The sequence below is a fragment of the Coregonus lavaretus genome, assembly GCF_964263955.1.
Source record: "Coregonus lavaretus genome assembly, contig: HAP1_SCAFFOLD_187, whole genome shotgun sequence".
In the NCBI taxonomy this organism is placed as follows: domain Eukaryota; kingdom Metazoa; phylum Chordata; class Actinopteri; order Salmoniformes; family Salmonidae; genus Coregonus; species Coregonus lavaretus.
This window is the reverse complement of record NW_028159222.1, coordinates 250001-268257: the sequence shown is the minus strand read 5'-3', so window position 1 is coordinate 268257 and position 18257 is coordinate 250001. Positions and strand designations below refer to the sequence as shown.

Below are 18257 nucleotides of genomic sequence, written 5' to 3'. Positions count from 1 at the left end.
GCTTAACTTTAAGTAATTTGTATTTGTTATTACAGGAAAATAAACTCACAACAATATCATTATTTACAAGTTAATGGTGAACTAATTACAGAAAATAGCTTACAGTTGTGAGTGTGACTAAATAAAAGCAGGGCATTCTACCGAATAATTTTAGAACATGGACACTGTCTCGTTGGCCTAAAGTTATATCCTAATTTGACTTTGGTGCAGGTCATGTTGTTCTTCACATGACCGTCTCTGGTAAACACACACTATATCAAATAAAATCAAAGTGTATTTGTAAAATGCACATGATAGGGCGGCAGGTAGCTTAGTGGTTAAGAGCGTTGTGCCAGTAACCGAAAGGTCGCTGGTTCTAATCCCCGAGCCGACTAGGTGAAAAATCTGTCGATGTGCCCTTGAGCAAGGCACTTAACCCTAATTGCTCCTGTAAGTCGCTCTGGATAAGAGCGTCTGCTAAAAATATATATATAGAAGGTGTAAACAGTACAGTGAAATGGTTACTTGCACAGTGGAGTCTTTTGTTTAGACATGTAGCTAGCTAGCTAAACAATGAACCATAATCCCAACTCATAATGTTACTACCCTGCATGAATTTGCTGGTAGCTAAAGCTAGCCAACTAGCTAGGTTCAATGTTAGCTAGCTAGCTAACATTAGGCTATAACTAGCAATGCAAATGGCTCTGAGATACAAATAAAATGTCTACACAGATCATGCATGTAACGTTCGCTAGTGAGCCAGCCAGCTAATGTTAGCTAGCTAGCTAACAGTACACTTTAACTTGCAATGAAAACGTGTAATATCTGAAAATGTAGCTGGCTAGACTTTCTTACCCGTATACATGGATGAACGCTTCCCCCTCTTCTCCTTCCGCATTATTTGCAATCAAACACCAGAATTTTCTTAGCTATCATACTGCTTCCACCGGGCATTCCACTGATTTCAAAACTCGGTTAGGGTTAGCTAAAAAGGTTAAGGTTACGGGAAGGGTTAGCTAAAAGGGTTAAGGTTAGGGTTAGGGGCAGGGTTCGCTAACATGCTAAGTAGTTGCAAAGTAGCAAAAAAAAAGTAGTAAGTAGTTGAAAAGTTGCTAATTAGCTAAAATGCTATTCCCTAGGGTCAAAAGTAGCAAACTATATTGGGGATCGGGCACCATTTGAGAAACAGCCTGACTGTGCAGAATGGCAGCTATTGTTGTGATGCAACCCCACAGGACAGTATGTCTTTGTGCTCTGAAACAAGATGATTCACACATGTTCTAAATGTTAACAAGGGCATAAAATTAACACCCCACCAAATGCAGGTAGATTTAGGTATTGGCGTGTAAGAATATCTTTAACAGGTGGTCAATTTGCAGGGCTCTACACTCCGAGCATTACATTCGCAAATAAAAAATAGTCAAAAGTCAAGTATGAGCACATGTGCGAGTTAGGGTTAGAAAAATGCTGCTGTAGCCGTTTTCAAAGTATTTCTGCTGTTTTGTTTCATAGCTGCTAATCACACCAAGAAATATGAATCCTATATCCCACCTCACGTAGTAACACTGCCTGGTCGCTGTGTGCACTGAGTGTGTTGCTGATAGATTCATTTTTGTCTCATTTACTCAAAAGTCTACAAAGTGAGACTTTGTCCTCATGTTTCTTGGCTCTTTACATTGTTTTGTTCAAAAGCTCAGTTGTTTTTCAAAGTTAGTTTGAGTCTGCTGCTGCAACTGATAGCGAAGAGACGCCCTACTCAGATCCAAAATCTCACAACCACAACCACACACACACACACACACACACACACACACACACACACACACAACCACATACACACACACACACAACCACACACACACACACACACACACACACACACCCACACACACACACACAACCACACACACACACACACACACACAACCACACACACACACACACACACACACAACCACACACACACACACACACACACACACAAAACCACACACACACACACACACACACACACACACACACACACAACCACACACACACACACACACACAACCACACACACACACACACTGGGGATAACAGGTCGAGCTAAAAAATTTCAGCCCTATGACCACTCAAAAACCCACCCAAAAGGCCTGAAAACTAGCTCAGGGAAACAGATCCCAATCAAAGGTGTTATCACGTGCTCCACTAAGGCAGATATTTATCTTAGAACTTGTCCTTGTGGTAAAAATGATGTGGGTAAAACGAAGCACAAATTAAAAGTAAGAATCTCTGAGCATCGTAGCATTAGGTGCAAAAACCTGACGTACCCAGAAGCTAACCACTCTATTTCGTCCCTTCGTTATATCGGCATCGAACACGTCACCCTCCCTAGGAGATGGGGGTGACCTTGACAATTTATTGTTATTGTTCAACGTAGACTTTGATCTGAAGCCATTCTTGTGATTATTGTGTTTTTGCTATTCATTGTAAATGTTTGTAGGCCGACGTAGCCAAATTGTATCTATGATCGTATGTTATCCATTCATGCTTTTTTATATGTTCTAGTTATATCTGTAAATCAACCAATGAAATCAAGCCACACCCGGCCATGATTACAGACACTTCTTTCAAACTATATAAAATGAGTGTCCCGCAGTGTTTTTCATTATACCCTGATGAAGACAGCTTGTCTGTCCAAACGTTGGTTATTAAATGATTGCATCTGAGCTCCTAAAGTGAGAGGCTCTCCTGTTCTTTTTCAGAAGCTCTGATATAACACGGCTGTCAGCCAATCAGCATTCGGGGCTTGAACCACCCAGTTTATAATTGTGAATAAATCCCTTTTGTGCATGTGCATAACTATAGATAAAAATCCGACAGGAGAGTTTGAGTGATGAAAGTTGGACAGAGGATCTCGAAATCGCTGAGCAAGAAACACTTGGAGGAACTTTTTAGAAAATGAATGTCTGACTATTTTCTGGCAATTGTGCCTTTATTATGTGCCAGATGTTAAGACTACAAACCTATATAAAATGGCCTATTCGCAAGATTGACTTGTTGTTTCAATAGGCTACAGACAAAAATCTGGGTTTATAATTGCAATTCAACTTTGCCATGGTTTGCTGAACTAGATGCAGGTAGACTATAGCCCCTGATAGGCCTACATATAATTTCAGGGAAAAGTTCACAATAAAACTTACATTAAATGATGAATGAATGACACATTGGTGATAGAGCTGTGACCATGATCACAATTGATAACTTCCAATTTAATTAACTAAACATGGCCACTAATAATTGCATAATAACACAAGGCTGCAATAACAATACACTGAAGTTATGGGCTATTTATTAAAGCCCTTTTCCAGCTCCAGGTAGGCTACACAAGTGACACAAATCGATTTGCAATGACTCCAGTGATATCATTTCAACATATTTATTGTATCAAATGATAGGCTAAGTAGCCTACAATGGCATAGAAATGAATAGCCTACTTGACGGCCAACAGGTGCAAATGTATCATTCTCCGCAAATGTCAGTTTCATTGTGGACTTTTTCCCCAAAACAGAAGCACGCTAGCGAGTTCCATTTCAAATTTCCACTTGCGCAGCGCTCGAGATCCAAGAACTGAGCATGCATAAAACCCTTCGCTTGATACGGTTACCATAAGAAAAATAAAAGTCGACATTAGAATGCAGTTTACTTTAACCACCCCTGAGCGAATGTATCTAAAGCTCTCTAGTGCGCCTAAAGTTGTTTTCCAGTGCTTTGTCGCCATTATATCAGTTCTAGCGCGTTAATGTTTTATGGAAAATAGAGTTGGAAATCGGTGTCTCCATAATGACAAATCTAAATAGCGTACCTACAACTGGTAAAAAAAGTTGGCACTACGTGTGCGGGTGCTGCTCTGTCTCCATGACTCAGCTGTCCTGCTGCAGCGCTCTCTCAACCAGTGCTTACAACACACACCCATCTGGCCCTCCCTCCCTACCAACACTTACTCACTCAGTAACAGCCTGCTCACTGCCTGATAGTCAACAGCAACAGGTCACAGTTATTTATTTATTATTTTATGTAATATTTTGGCCGGACAAAAATCTGAGTGGCTGGTAGATTTTTTTCATCTACCTGCCACAGTGGCTGGTGGACCAACAATGTACATGTTAGGCCCTGATGTTAACCTAGTCCATGTATTACAATGAGAGACACTGTCTATCCAATAATGGCCAATGCAGAATGTGGCAAAACCCATAGCCTGCCCTACATGGTAAAAATATCCTCTTGTTTTTACGGTCACTTACTGGCAGCTAGTTACCTGTAAGTTATTGTAAAAAATATATATATATATATATTACCATAAATTCCAAATAAACTTTGGTTTAACAGTACATTACTGTGAAGTTTACAGTAATTAAACCAACGTTTCTTTGGAATTTACAGTAACATACTCAATTTTTTCTTCTTCTTTTTTTTACAGTGACTTACTGGCTGCCAGTAAGTTACCGTAAAAACAACAGGATTTTTTAATTTATTTTTACAGTGGACTCATAACCTTTCACATCCCCCTTTTCCTTGAGGACAACAATACCTTTACTATACAATTCCTTAAATTCATTTTGTATTATATTCTATTTGCAAGATCTAATTTTATCAACTTAATTGGACTAGCCTGGTCCCAGATTTTTCTGCTCTTACCATCTCCATTGCTGTCAATGTCAAGCCAGACATGTTGGGCATGAAAATCCCACAAGGAGGTGACAAGAGAGCAGAAGCAGACTGCCAGGCTACCTTGGACTAGCCAGGCTCAGGAAATGACAAATAAACTGCACCATTTCTCTCTGACAGTGTAAGAGGATAATAAGATAAGGATATTATACCCATGACCAGCTTGTTAAGGACCCATGACCAGTGTGTTAAGGACCCATGACCAGGGTTTTAAGTACCCATGACAAGTGTGTTAAGGACCCATGACCAGCTTAAGGACACATGACCAGCTTGTTAAGGACCCCATGACCAGCTTGTTAAGGACCCATGACCAGCTTAAGGACCCCATGACCAGCTTGATAAGGACCCCATGACCAGCTTGTTAAGGACCCATGACCAGCTTGTTAAGGACCCATGACCAGCTTGTTAAGGACCCCATGACCAGCTTGTTAAGGACCCATGACCAGCTTGTTAAGGACCCCATGACCAGCTTGTTAAGGACCCCATGACCAGCTTGATAAGGACCCCATGACCAGCTTGTTAAGGACCCATGACCAGCTTGTTAAGGACCCCATGACCAGTGTGTTAATGACAGTGGCGCGCAGCCCTTTCCTGCAGTCAAATGACCTAGTGGCCTCATGGGTGGAATGTTATTAATATTTTTCATAATTTCATAATTAATAAACATACTTTTTTTTAAACACCAGAAATCTGGTGTTTCTATGTCAAAAGGTTTTGTTATATTTCCGTATTCTGTGATGTATATAAAGTGTAATATTGGGATGCAAACTCAAAATTGAAGACATTTCAACTCTATATCTCACATGGTACAGATGTCTTCTTTTTTTAAGCCCATAACCATGTGTGTGAGGTGTATACTTTTGTTTTAAAGTAGATTTGTTTAAGACTACCAAGAAACACTGTGTAACCCTGATTTAGCCCACTGCAGTAAAAGGTTAAATTCGTTTTCTATTTTCTATTCTCCAGATTTAATTGTAGCATAAAGTGCCAGTAAACTACATTGGTCATGAGCTATCCCTGTGTTACATGGGTCAAACTTGTAACAAAACATACTGAAATGTTTTTATTTTGTTCAGAAGGGATGCCAGAGCTACTCGGCTTCTGTAAGATGTTTTTCAAAGCAGTTTGGCTAAATCACCTATTTGCATCAAGAGATCTAGTCCTGTAAAAAACGTAGAATGACACCAGGCTATACTCACAGTGACACTGTGAGAAATCCTTCCACAACTGCTGTGCCATCATGATCTACTATTAGTGGGCCAACATCTATCGTCATCTGGGATGTCCCGCTGTTATAAAGTCTGTATCAACTAATAAACCTGAAACCGTCCTTAGAGCAACATTATAATTATAACAGACCAGTTTAATGATTGTCTCGGAGTCCATCCAGTAATCACAACGTAACAAAACCTGCTCAAACAATTACATTTGTCATGAATGAATTGCTTTTTTTGTCGCCCATTTTTTTTCTCTCACTTTTACAGACAGTATGGATACTGGAAAACCAAGTATTTTCTCAGGTTTGGAACATTCAAAATAACCCCCCAAAACGTCCACTTTTGAAGTGTTTTGTTAACAATATACATGAACCATACACTATTTGTTTGTTTCCGTAGTTGTAGTTTCAATATTCAAGGTCATTGTTCGTAGGCCTTCTTACTTTGTCAAAAACATACAGTTGTCCAGACACAAAAGTAATGGTCCTGTCAAATATGACTGTCTGCAATTGAACTTAAAAATAAAACTAAGATACATTGAATGTGGCCAAAAAGTGGAATTCCTCAAAAAAACATTCAAAGTAAAGCTTTTTAATTCCACGATTAACTGAATGGCACTAGACGCTAAATGAACATTAAATTCACTCTTTGGTGGAAAAGGAAAAAAATCCTGTTTTTCTGTCACAGATTGGAGACAGTCAGTAAAGACTTCCTGAGGTCCTTGACCTCTCCGGCCGTCCTGACTCTGTCGTAGCCCAGGACAGCCATGGCGTGATGGCAGTAGTCCTCCACCTGTTTGATCTGCTGGATGCTGAGTACTGTTCTCCATGCGCTGGCAGCCTGTGTGGCGTTCCTGGAGGACACTATGAACGGCTTGGAGGACGAGCTAGACCCGCCGGTCATGTTCAGAGCGAACGACTCAATGTCACGGTTGGTGGTGAGGTTGGCGAAGCGGTAGACGTTCCTCAGAATCTTCACAGGGTTCTCCACCAGGTCCTCATAACGAACGGCCATGTACTTCCCTTTGAGCCAGCTGGGAGGGTTTAAGGCAGTCCTCAGGGTCCTGGAGGTGCGCTCACAGATGACCTCCATGGCTCCGATGGAGTGGTAGTCCGAGCCGTCCTTCTTGTTGGCTTTGCGGTTAGGGTCTACGAAGGGGATTCTGCGGAGCTTAGGGTCCCTGCTCCGGACCACCTGCAGATTCTCCCGGATCAACCCGTGTCTGGACTTGATCCTGGAGTTGGCCACGGCCCGGGGGTCCCTGACCAGGTGGACTACCTTCACGTCCAGGGACGGGTCCTCCATGAGGGGGGCGAGAACGTTAACGTCCAGGATACGCACCCCTTTAATTACGATAGTGCTGTATTTGAGACACTCTTCCTCTAGTAGTCTAAGGCTTTGAGGGGGACACTTTTTACACACCTTGTCGTTCACCATCCCCACCACCTCTTTCCTGTAGGCGGTGCAGAGGGGGTAGGAGCACACCACCTTATTCAGGGTGGCCCCAAAGAGTCCCAGGGAGGTAAAGTTCTTTCCCCCTGGGCTGTTGTACAGTTGGAACACAGAGAGATCACAGCGGTATAAGGAGCTGAGCATGTCCCTGGCCGCCCCCTGTAAAGACACAGCGTCTCCCGGGTACAGCTTCTGCCAGATGTGCCACATGGGTTCATACAGGAAAAACACTTCAGGATTTTGGTTAAACAGCTCCCCGAAAAAGGAGGACCCAGACCTCCATGTGGTCAGAACATAGACCAACTGTCTCTTTTTGGCCAGGTGGGGTTTGTAGAGGAACCTGATGTCTGACCTGCCTTGATAGGAAGCGCTCCTCATCTGGTGATTGCACTGCTGGGGCACTTTGGTCCATTTATAATTGGCCAAGTTCAGCATGGTCAGCACCAGCAGTAAGAAATAAGCTATAAACAACACAATCCGCTTTCTGCGTAGCACATTCATCACGATGCCGGGCTGAGCTATTATCTTGTTATGGTTCCTGTGCGTTTTGAGCTTTCTCCAGTAGCCAGCATCCTTATCCCAAGGCGCTGTCAACTTCGGTTGTCCATGGTATTGTTTCCCTCTCATCTGTAACCTGGGAGTGGCTCTGACCACTGGGCGAAAACTTCTTACATTTACAATAGGCAACTGTTATTGCATATCTCCGGTGGGAACTGATTCACCAACCGAATCCAAAGTTAAATCATTGCAACTGGGCACAGACGTCAATTCAACGTCTATTTCACGTTGGTTTAACGTCATTTCATTGAAATTACATGGAAACAACGTTGATTCAACTAGTGTGTGTCCAGTGGGTTAGGTAATACTCCAGCCAACACATATTCGAATTCACAATCCAAAATACGATAACACAGCCCTGCTTTTACTGCAGTGCGCAAGGCTCTTCACATGAAAGAGCGATGCCATGAAAACGTTTCCATTGCGGAATTACAGTTCTTATTGCGGTTGGCCTGCCATCAAAACAAAAAGAGTAGCCGTTTATCCAAACAATGTATGCCCTCCTTGACAACATTCAGGGTAGGCGTCTCTGCGCAGTTAAAATCTGATACGCCCCAGTATAGATGGAGCCTACACGTTCACTGAACAACGGCACACAAGTACTAGCCTACATTAGTAATTACGTTCTCCGGCTTCTTCTTAGTTCCTTTTGATAAACGTCGCCAGTATATCCAGAAGGGCAGTCTAATCGTCCAAAGATATTTCCGTTCTTTCAAGCTTGTATCTGGAACTAATTGAAACTGGACTGATTCAATCAGAGACTACAGGAAGAAAGATCCTCCCTCCCCCAGCCGCCATTGGAGAGTGAAATGATACTTGGGTTAGCGAGTCGCTCCCTTGGCTCTTCCACACGCCTGTCAATAACGCACTGCCCTGGAGACGCCCACATTTGAAAACAAAGGGTGCGTTCGAGCAGATCACCTTTATCAAGATGTTGATCAACGTGGGTCACCACCTTTGAAAGTGTGTTGCATTATGGATATAAAACTTGTCCGACCTGCGACTACATGTCGAAATGTGGAAATACATGTCAACATGTGGAAATCTCTGCAGTTGCTCCTCACCAACTGCAACTTGAAGTAGGAACCAAAGAATTGTGGGAGACAACCTTCTGTTTTTTTGGAAGCAAAAGGCACTACATGAACATAAATGGTTGATGTCATTGGTGATTATCACTGCATGTTTACTGTTTTGGGTGGATGACTACATAGGCCTACATCTAATCCAGATTTCTAACAAATAAATTAAATATCCTACTTGCGACAATAAAAGCTAATATATTTATCTAGATGTTACTGTAATGTGTCCCATGTTAAAGCCTACAATTAGTTTGGTCTGTAATATTGTTGTCACCAAATTCTAATTTGTTGATTGTATATTAAGTGTGAATACACCTGTATACATATTATAGGCTACATATGGGTTATTGTAAGGGATTACTATACTGGCAATTTTAGAGGCTTAATCTGTGTCCGGGAAACCGGCCCTTAATGAGCAAGTACCCCAGACACCAGTCGTGGGGTCAATGCCAAGTACATTTGACTGCTTGGCATATTGCTTGGCATATTGTTATCCAGTAACTTATGTGAACTGAGGTACATGTAGTCTAATCCTGTTCATATTGTTTACCCAGTAATTTATGTGACAGGGCCCTGTGTAGCTCAGTTGGTAGAGCATGGCGCTTGCAACACCAGGGTTGTGGGTTCGATTCCCACGGGGGGCCAGTATGAAAATGTATGCACTCACTAACTGTAAGTCACTCTGGATAAGAGTGACTGAAAAATTGAGGTACATATTGTCTAATACTTTTCATATTGTTTATCCAGTAACTTATGTTAACTGAGGTACATGTAGTCTAATACTTTTCATATTGTTTATCCAGTAACTTATGTTAAATGAGGTACATGTAGTCTAATACTTTTCATATTGTTTATCCAGTAACTTATGTTAACTGAGGTACATGTAGTCTAATACTTTTCATATTGTTTATCCAGTAACTTATGTGAACTGAGGTACATCCAATATCTTTGTAGTGAGAGAAACTAATTACTCTGTTGACAGGCTAGATTCATGTCCCTCTCTCTCCGGACTGGTGGAGATCTTGCTGATCTGCCCTGGTTCCAGAGGGTCGTTAATTACTCTGCGCATGCTCGAGCTCCAAGAACCGTCTCCGAAACTTCTATTAGGTTCTAGAACTCGCCATGAAATAGCACTAGAGAGAACTATGAATGCATGTGCATAAACTACAGGCTATAACAATAACCATCTCTAAACTAACATACTATGCATACATACTCATGCAATTAAGACAATATAAACAACATGCAGATGTCTTATCTGAAATATACACAAACATTAGCTGCATGTTACAAACAGGCAGTGATGGAAAATTGTCGTACTTGAGTAAAAGTAATGATAACTTAATAGAAAATGAAAGTAAAATACTACTTGAGTAAAAGTCTAAAAGTATTTGGTTTTAAATGCACTTAAGCGTGCGTTCGTAAATTCACTCTGGCTATCTACTCCGATTTCAGAGCACTCTCGTCTGTGTGCCAGAGTGCAGAATAACTGATTAATTTACGAACGTGCAACACCCGTTGAATATGACCGGTGTCAGTAGCCAGAGTGAATTTACGAACCAGACCGCACAATTTATTGTTTTTTTTAATTTATTTACGGATAGCCAGGGCACACTCCAATACTCAGACATAATTTAAAAACGAAGCATTTGTGTTTAGTGAGTCCGCCAGATCAGAGGCAGTAAGGATGACCAGGGATGTTCCCTTGATCAGTGCGTGAATTTGACAATTTTTGCTGTCCTGCTAAGCATTCAAAATGTAATGAGTACTTTTTGGGTGTCAGGGTATGGAGTAAAAAGTACATTATTTTCTTCAGGAATATAATGAAGTAAAAGTAAAAGTTGTCAAAAATAGAAATAGTAAAGTAAAGTAAATTCACTCTGGCAATTTACTCTGATTTCAGAAAACTCTCGTCGGTGTGCCAGAGCGCAGAATAACTGATGAATTTATGAAGGTGCAACACCTGTTTAAAATGTTTTAATTAAATTGTTCCCAGCAGCACAGTTACAGTCACCAAGCTCTAGATAACATGAAAACAGCCTAACCAGCTCTGCTAGGGCGAGTAAAATGGTAAGAGTGAGCTGTTCTCTCATTTGTGTCTGGAAGTAGCTAGCCAACGTTAGCCAGTTAGCTTGGGTGCTTGACTGCAGTTAAGAGGTCCGAACACTCGGATCAACCCTACTCCTTGGCCAGAGCGTCCAGTGTGCGCTCTGAACGCTCCTCGAGACATGTCAGTTCATGCTGCAAGAGCTCTGATAGGTTGGAGGACGTCCTCCGGAAGTTGTCATAATTACTGTGTAAGTCTATGGAAGAGGGTGAGAACCATGAGCCTTCTAGGTTTTGAATTGAAGTCAATGTACCCAGAGGAGGACAGAAGCTAGCTGTCCTCCGGCTACACCATGGCGCTACCCTACAGAGTGCTGCTGGGGCTACTGTAGGCCTTCATTGCAAAACATTGTAGTTAAATAAATTATTTGGTGACGTGAATATATTTAGTATAGTTTTATCTAAAAATGATAACTTTTTTAGTGTTTCACTATTTGTATTTGTATGAAATTCACCTTCCTCCCCTGAGGAGCCTCTACTGTATACTTAAGTACTTTACACCACTGCAAACAGTACTGTATGTTACAAATGTAAGAAAGTAACTACAAGTGATTGAGCATTGCTAACAGCATAAAACCCACAACAGTAAACCCACAACTCACTATATGGATGCAAGCACAATCTAACTGGTAAACACACTGATAACTTGATCGGCAGCCAAACTTGTCTTCATCTGCCTACAAGGTTAGCCACTCTGACCTGGAATGGGAGGGTTCAGAGTCCAAATGTGCATTCGGGCACTCTAATTGGTGGAAACCAGGATGCTATGATAGACACCTGAAAAGGGAAGAAACCCCCCTAACGGGACTGTGGGTAAAGTCACGTGCACACACATGGCATTTTTTACAGTTTCAACGTTACATTGTTTCATATCAAGTATGTGTGGCAATATTTTTCAAATCGGATGTTTTGTTTCATTTTATTTATTTGGGGGGGGGGGTGTTTTGTTTTATTGTCAGAGTCAGAGAGAACAGACAATAGCCTACATTCAATGTTTGTTATTAACATTATAGATCATGTGTCTCTCTACCATGTCTGTCTTTCCTTCTCATTTATAGGCAGTAAGCAATCGATAGCTCCCATTACATACATTTGTTTTGCCCACAGTCTCAACAGGTTACTCTAGACCTGGTTTAACGGTAGGCAATGAGCAGTTCCCTTTGAGAGCCGGTCAACCCGCTAACTGAACTGCCAATCCTGACCTGCCAATCCTGACCTGTCCTTTTCAGCGGTAATCTGCTATTCGACATCTGTCAGCGTGGAATTGACAGGGCTGGGAAGCGATAAACCCATGTGTTTTAGGGCACCCAAATGCTCAACAGACTGAAAATCATCTGCTCACGCGTGTCAATTAATGTGTTATTAGAACAATGGAAGCCACAAAAGGGAGGGTTTGGGCATCTCTATTAGGAGTCAAGCAAGTCCTGCAGTTGTCTCAAGATTATATAGGCGATTTTAGTTCAGTGATAGGCTACTCTTTTAGTTCAGTGATAGGCTACTCTTTTCTTTAAAGGATTTCTTCATGGTAAATGTTTATTTTCATTACTCTAGGCGTTTGGATTAAGTCACTGTGTGCTCTGCAGTTGCTTTGGAAAGACTGCCATCTGCTGGGGCGAGGGGGAATATGTCAATTCCAGTTTGGTTTGATAGAAAAATAAGATTAAGAAACTGAATTGATTCATTGTGAAATGTATTCTTTGTTCTCTAGAACTAGGCCTACAGTTATTTCACGAGATATGTTCACCCAGACTAGAAAAAAATATCACATTTTACATGAAATACACCCCATGGTGAAAGATGCATGTCTGCGCCATAAATAATAGGCCAATGTAATTTGACCATCATGTATCCCAGTCTTCCTGGGTTTAATGGTGCAAGGGCATGTTCATTACCTAAAAGCTCTCTTGTATTAAATGGTGCAGTATTTATACCTGTGTGATTTTAAAAGTGACATTTATCTGCAGTTACACAATGTCCTCAAAGTCACGCTGCTCCTAGAAACATTGTTATTATATTGATCTAATATGGACACATCATGTGCAGGCACACACACACACACACACAGTGTTGTAAAACTAACCTTGTGGGGACACACCATTCAGTCCCATTAAAAATCCTATTTTCCCTAACCCGTACCCTTACCCTAACCTTAACCCTAACCTTAACCCGAAAACCTAACCTTAACTCTAACCCTAAACCTAACCCTAGCTCCTAACCCTAACCTTAAAACGAACCCTAGCTCCTAAACCTTAAACCTAATTCTAACCCTAACACGAATTCTAACCTTAACCATAAACCCCCTAGAAATAGCATTTGACATTGTGGGGACTAACAAAATGTCCCCAGTTGGTCAAGTTTATGTGTGTGTGTGTGTGGTCCAACATGTCCACACACACAGACACACACAGACACAATGTGGTCATATATATAATTCCTGTTATATAAACAAATTAGAGCAAGGTAAATAGTCAATTCATTGAGATTTTATGTTAAGAATGTGCAAATTGAAACTTTGAGACAATATTATTCCAAATCAAACCGCATATTTTAGCATTATGTTAGCCGACTATGATTGTAATACAGTATTTTGGAAATACGTCAGAGGGAACCTTTTGAACTAGCTGTATTTCTTCATCTCTTTAAATTTGATTATCAAATAACCTAAACGTCCTCAGCTCTTCGTCATCTGATGTAGGCTACATTATGTGTAGGATGTAGATATTTTTTATTTTCTGAAGACTATCTAAAATAAAATGTAATAATGGTTAAAAAAAAATTTGAAGGCAAGCTTGTTATGTAAATGTGGACTGCTGAGGATGCTGCCTGCGTGCGCGAGATGAGAAAGCAGGTGGAGAATGAGTATGCGCAGCGCGCAACGCGCAGCAGCAACACCATCAGGTCCATTGCGCTAAGATCCTGCGAAGCCGTGCGAGAAAACGGTGCTTGTAAACACGCTGATGGAGATGGATAATTATGCGCACCGACGGTGTCCAGTATGTTTACACTTGAAGAAGAATAGCATGTCAAAATGAAATTACGAGGAAACAACTGGAAGGTCGTTACGCGCGCCAAACGCCGACGCTGCGTAAAAACGGAGGAAACGTTACCAACACGGATGCAACAACAATAATAGCCTAGCCTACATATTATTGTCTACAACTGCCGTTCTTTAGCGGGAAATAAAGTAAAAGTCTTTGTGTAGTATATGTCATCCTGACGGGCTTTTGGTCGTTGGCGCCTAGTGGGATGCGCATCAGTGTTCTTCCCTATTCCTTCTCAGTCGTAATGGCCGCTCTGTATCAGTGCACGGACGTGTCCTCTCCGGATACATTTCTGGCCCTGAAAGACTTGAGGGAGGTTAAGGAGGAGACTACTCTAGACGAGAAGCTCTTCCTACTGGCCTGTGAGAAAGGTGAGTTGTTAAAGGCTTTTGGGTAGATTCGTTTATATTTATATATATCTTTTTTTTTATCCCAACATTTTGTACAGGACATGGCATTGGCTAAACATGTTATGTATTGCATGGAACACAGGTATATAAAATAAAGGCGAATTTAATCGTTTTAGGCCTCCCATAATCAATTAATCAAATAAGAACAATTATGTTATTGATAGCGGTTGTGAAATCATCTGTTGCAAATAGCATAATAATAACGGTATCACTTTGTGACAGTGTCATCTTAAGGTGCTCTATAAGGTAGTATGGTGTGAAAATGTAGTATTTTATTCTCTGAAACACTTCATTTAATATTACACAGTTCTTACCAACAGTCTCCTACCTTATTATGGGTGAGTTTACTTTTATAGCCTCGTGCAGCTGCCTACACGTAGTTACACTGGAAGTTTGCCCACAGGGCTGAGTTATTTCCGGTGGACTCGGGAGATCTGCTCTAGTATAGAGCACGATGGGACCCCCGTATTATCGGCATTCAACAGCGTTAAGAAATATATTACCTTCAACAGCGTTACCTTGTGATCAAGGTCTCCGATGTTGGGGGGGAAATTAGCTAAGCTTTGTCATAGTTTTACTAGCAGGCTTTACTGCTCAGGTTGTGAAAGTGAGGTGACGCCCTAATTGCTCCTGTAATAATAATAATTTGCCATTTAGCAGACGCTTTTATCCAAAGCGACTTACAGTCGTGCGTGCATACATTTTTGTGTATGGGTGGTCCCGGGGATCGAACCCACTACCTTGGCGTTACAAGCGCCGTGCTCTACCAGCTGAGCTCTGGATAAGGGTGTCTGCTAAATGAATAACACATTAATGTGAAGCTTGTGACGAAGACTATATACTGTACATTTAGTGTATTCTGTCATACAGCCCAAGTTTCACATGAAGGCTTGAATGAAACAACTTGTTTGCATGGGTGGCCCGTTAGGTAATTCCCATGAAAGGACAGGAGACAAACACATGCACACACACACACACACACACACACACACACACAGTGGTGGAAAAAGTACTCAAAAGTCATTGTAATGGCTGGAATGGAATTAATGGAACGTAGTGAAACACGTGGTCTCCATGTTTGATGTGTTTGGTACCGTTCCATTTATTCCATTATAGTCTTTACAATGAGCCATCCTCCTATAGCTCCTCCCACCAGCCTCCTCTGACCCACAGACACACACACACATACGTTTTCCTACTAGGAGGGCCTCTGTGTGGGGTATTTCCTCTGTAGAGGAGTGAGTTGGCCTTTCTGGAATAACCAGCCAAGTTTCCATTACTCCTAACCACACTATAACAACACTACCAGTGGTGGAGAAAGTACCCAATTGTCATACTTAAGTAAAAGTAAAGATACCTTAATAGAAAATGACTCAAGTAAAAGTGAAAGTCACCCAGTAAAATACTACTTGATTAAAAGTCTAAAAGTATTTGGTTTTAAATATACTTACAGTTTTTTACAATCACTTTGGCAATAATTTCAAAACCTTGACGTAATTTTTCAAAACTCTAGACACAAAACTCACAACCAATGATCAAAATGCACATTTTTCAAAACTCTAACACTTCTTTCAATTGCTTGGATACAATACACATAAAACTAAGATAATTTGTTCATTTAACAAAAATCACCTGTTCAATATGGCACAGCTTAACATCAAAGAACTACTATTTCAAAAGGCAATTCACACATTACATTTCAGATGAGTGTCTATTCATTTCATTACAATTATCTAACTATCAATTGATACAACTGCTCAAAATGCTAAGTAACTGTTGCATTACTCTTAATGCATAGTCGTATGGAAACAGACAAACAATATCCCATGTTTAGATCATGAAAGTTTCAAGATAATGAGATTCATTGTCACCAATTAGCGTGGAGCATGAACCAATTAGACTACATTATCTATGGATGTAATATTTCATCATCATTCTTTATCAGACACCGTTTCTATGGTCCCATGTACCACCTTTTCAGACTATTTACAGTATTGACAGTACTGCACTGTATGGATGCAGGCCCTTGTAATTGCTTCTCCAATTCTGCCAACTTGTTACTGATGATTGAGTTCACATTGTGGAACTGGAATTGATTGGGATCCACTTGCAACAACATAGCGATACGTACTGTAACATGGAGCTGGCAGGTGATCCAGGTCACAATAGAGGTCAAGCAGTGGTGGGAAGAAGATGAGGAAGACGTGTTGGTCAAAGGAATGGCAGGGGACAAGCACCCCTTCTGAGAGGTGGTCGTGGGCCTCGTTTGAGAGGTGTGGGGGAACGTGGTAGAGGACAAGGCCACGGACCAAGACAGCGGCAGCAACAGCAAAGAGTGTCCAATGAAATCCGAGCAATAGTTGTAGACCATGTCATAAATCATGGCATGACAATGACTGAGGCGGCTACAATGATACAACCAAACCTCAAAAGGTCAACCGTGGCCTCAATAATTATAACTTTCCGCAATGAGAACCGGTAAGTAGTCAGCATGCACTAAACATTATGCTTCTCTCAATTGTCAAATGACTGCATACCAATGTGTATCACAGAGTAGGTGATGTGACCAAGTGTCTTCTTACTGTAATGTTTCCTGTAGAATTGAGACTAGGCCAAATAGGGGAGGCAGAGGCAAAATTCTGACTGACCAACAAGAGCAGGCTGTGGTCAATTTGGTTCGGGCCAGAAATGATATTCACCTTACAGACATTCGCCAGCATATCTTGGACAATGAAGACATGTTTAACAATGTGGAATCCATAAGTTTGCCGACTATTGCACGCATGCTGAGAAGGCACCAGGTGTCTTTAAAACAACTATACCGTGTGCCTTTTGAAAGAAATGCAGACAGAGTGAAGCAAATGAGGACTGAGTATGTTCAGGTATGTTCAGTTTCAAGATGGCTGTTGTAATAAAATTCCCTAATAATTCTACATTGTACAGTAATCAGTAAATCTCTTTCCAAAATGTATTTTTAGAGGGTGATGGAGCTGGATGCTGATGACAACCACCAAAAATTCATATATTTGGATGAGGCAGGCTTTAACCTTTTTACAGTACAAGCAAGCAAGTTGAGGAACACTGCATTTGATGTTTTACAGTACTGTATTGTTTTTCATCAATATATTTCAGATTTTGTTCAATGATTCCACTGTGTCTGTAGTATTCTCTCTACTACTGCAGTACTTTTACAGGGATGTATTTACATGTAGTACCATAATGAAACATGTATCACCTATTTTACTACAATATTGAATGATTGTACGAACAATGACACAGTGAAACTATCGGTTGCTTGTGTGTGGGTGATCTAAATTAACGTTTCATTGGTATTTCACAATAAATTTGTTTTTTGAACCAATGATTGTGCAAGTGCAATATTTCTTTAAAGATATGAACGCACAATGCAATGTTTTGAACATTGGACAGCCTGTGTTACAAGTGACGACCGTTTTGAGTTTTGTGTCTAGAGTTTTGAAAAATGACGTCAAGGTTCTGAAATTAGTGCCAAAGTGATTGTAAAAAACTGTAAGTATCAAAAGTAAATGGAATTGCTAAAATATACTTAAGTATGAAAAGTAAAAGTAAAAGTATTAATAATTTCAAATTCCTTACATTAGGCAAACCAGACAGCAACATTTTATTTATTTTTTATTTTTACGGATAGCCAGGGTCACACTCCAACACTCAGACATCATTTACAAA

The 18257-nt window shown here is 40.9% G+C and overlaps 2 protein-coding genes across 2 annotated transcripts in view; one reads left to right on the top strand and one right to left on the bottom strand.

The window, feature by feature from the left end:
- Positions 1-6039: 6039 nt before the first annotated feature.
- Positions 6040-8542, bottom strand: LOC311123166 (carbohydrate sulfotransferase 2-like). The gene has a single exon (XM_084197429.1). The coding sequence runs from the start codon at positions 7983-7985 to the stop codon at positions 6588-6590; it is 1398 nt and encodes a 465-aa protein (XP_084053555.1). The 5' UTR covers positions 7986-8542; the 3' UTR covers positions 6040-6587.
- Positions 8543-14332: 5790 nt separating this feature from the next.
- trpc1 (transient receptor potential cation channel, subfamily C, member 1) overlaps positions 14333-18257 on the top strand; it is a 61654-nt gene continuing 57729 nt past the window's right edge. Inside the window, exon 1 of the mRNA XM_084197428.1 lies at positions 14333-14513. Coding sequence (XP_084053554.1) covers positions 14348-14513 — 166 coding nt within the window. The 5' untranslated portion in view covers positions 14333-14347. The remainder of the gene's footprint in view (positions 14514-18257) is intronic.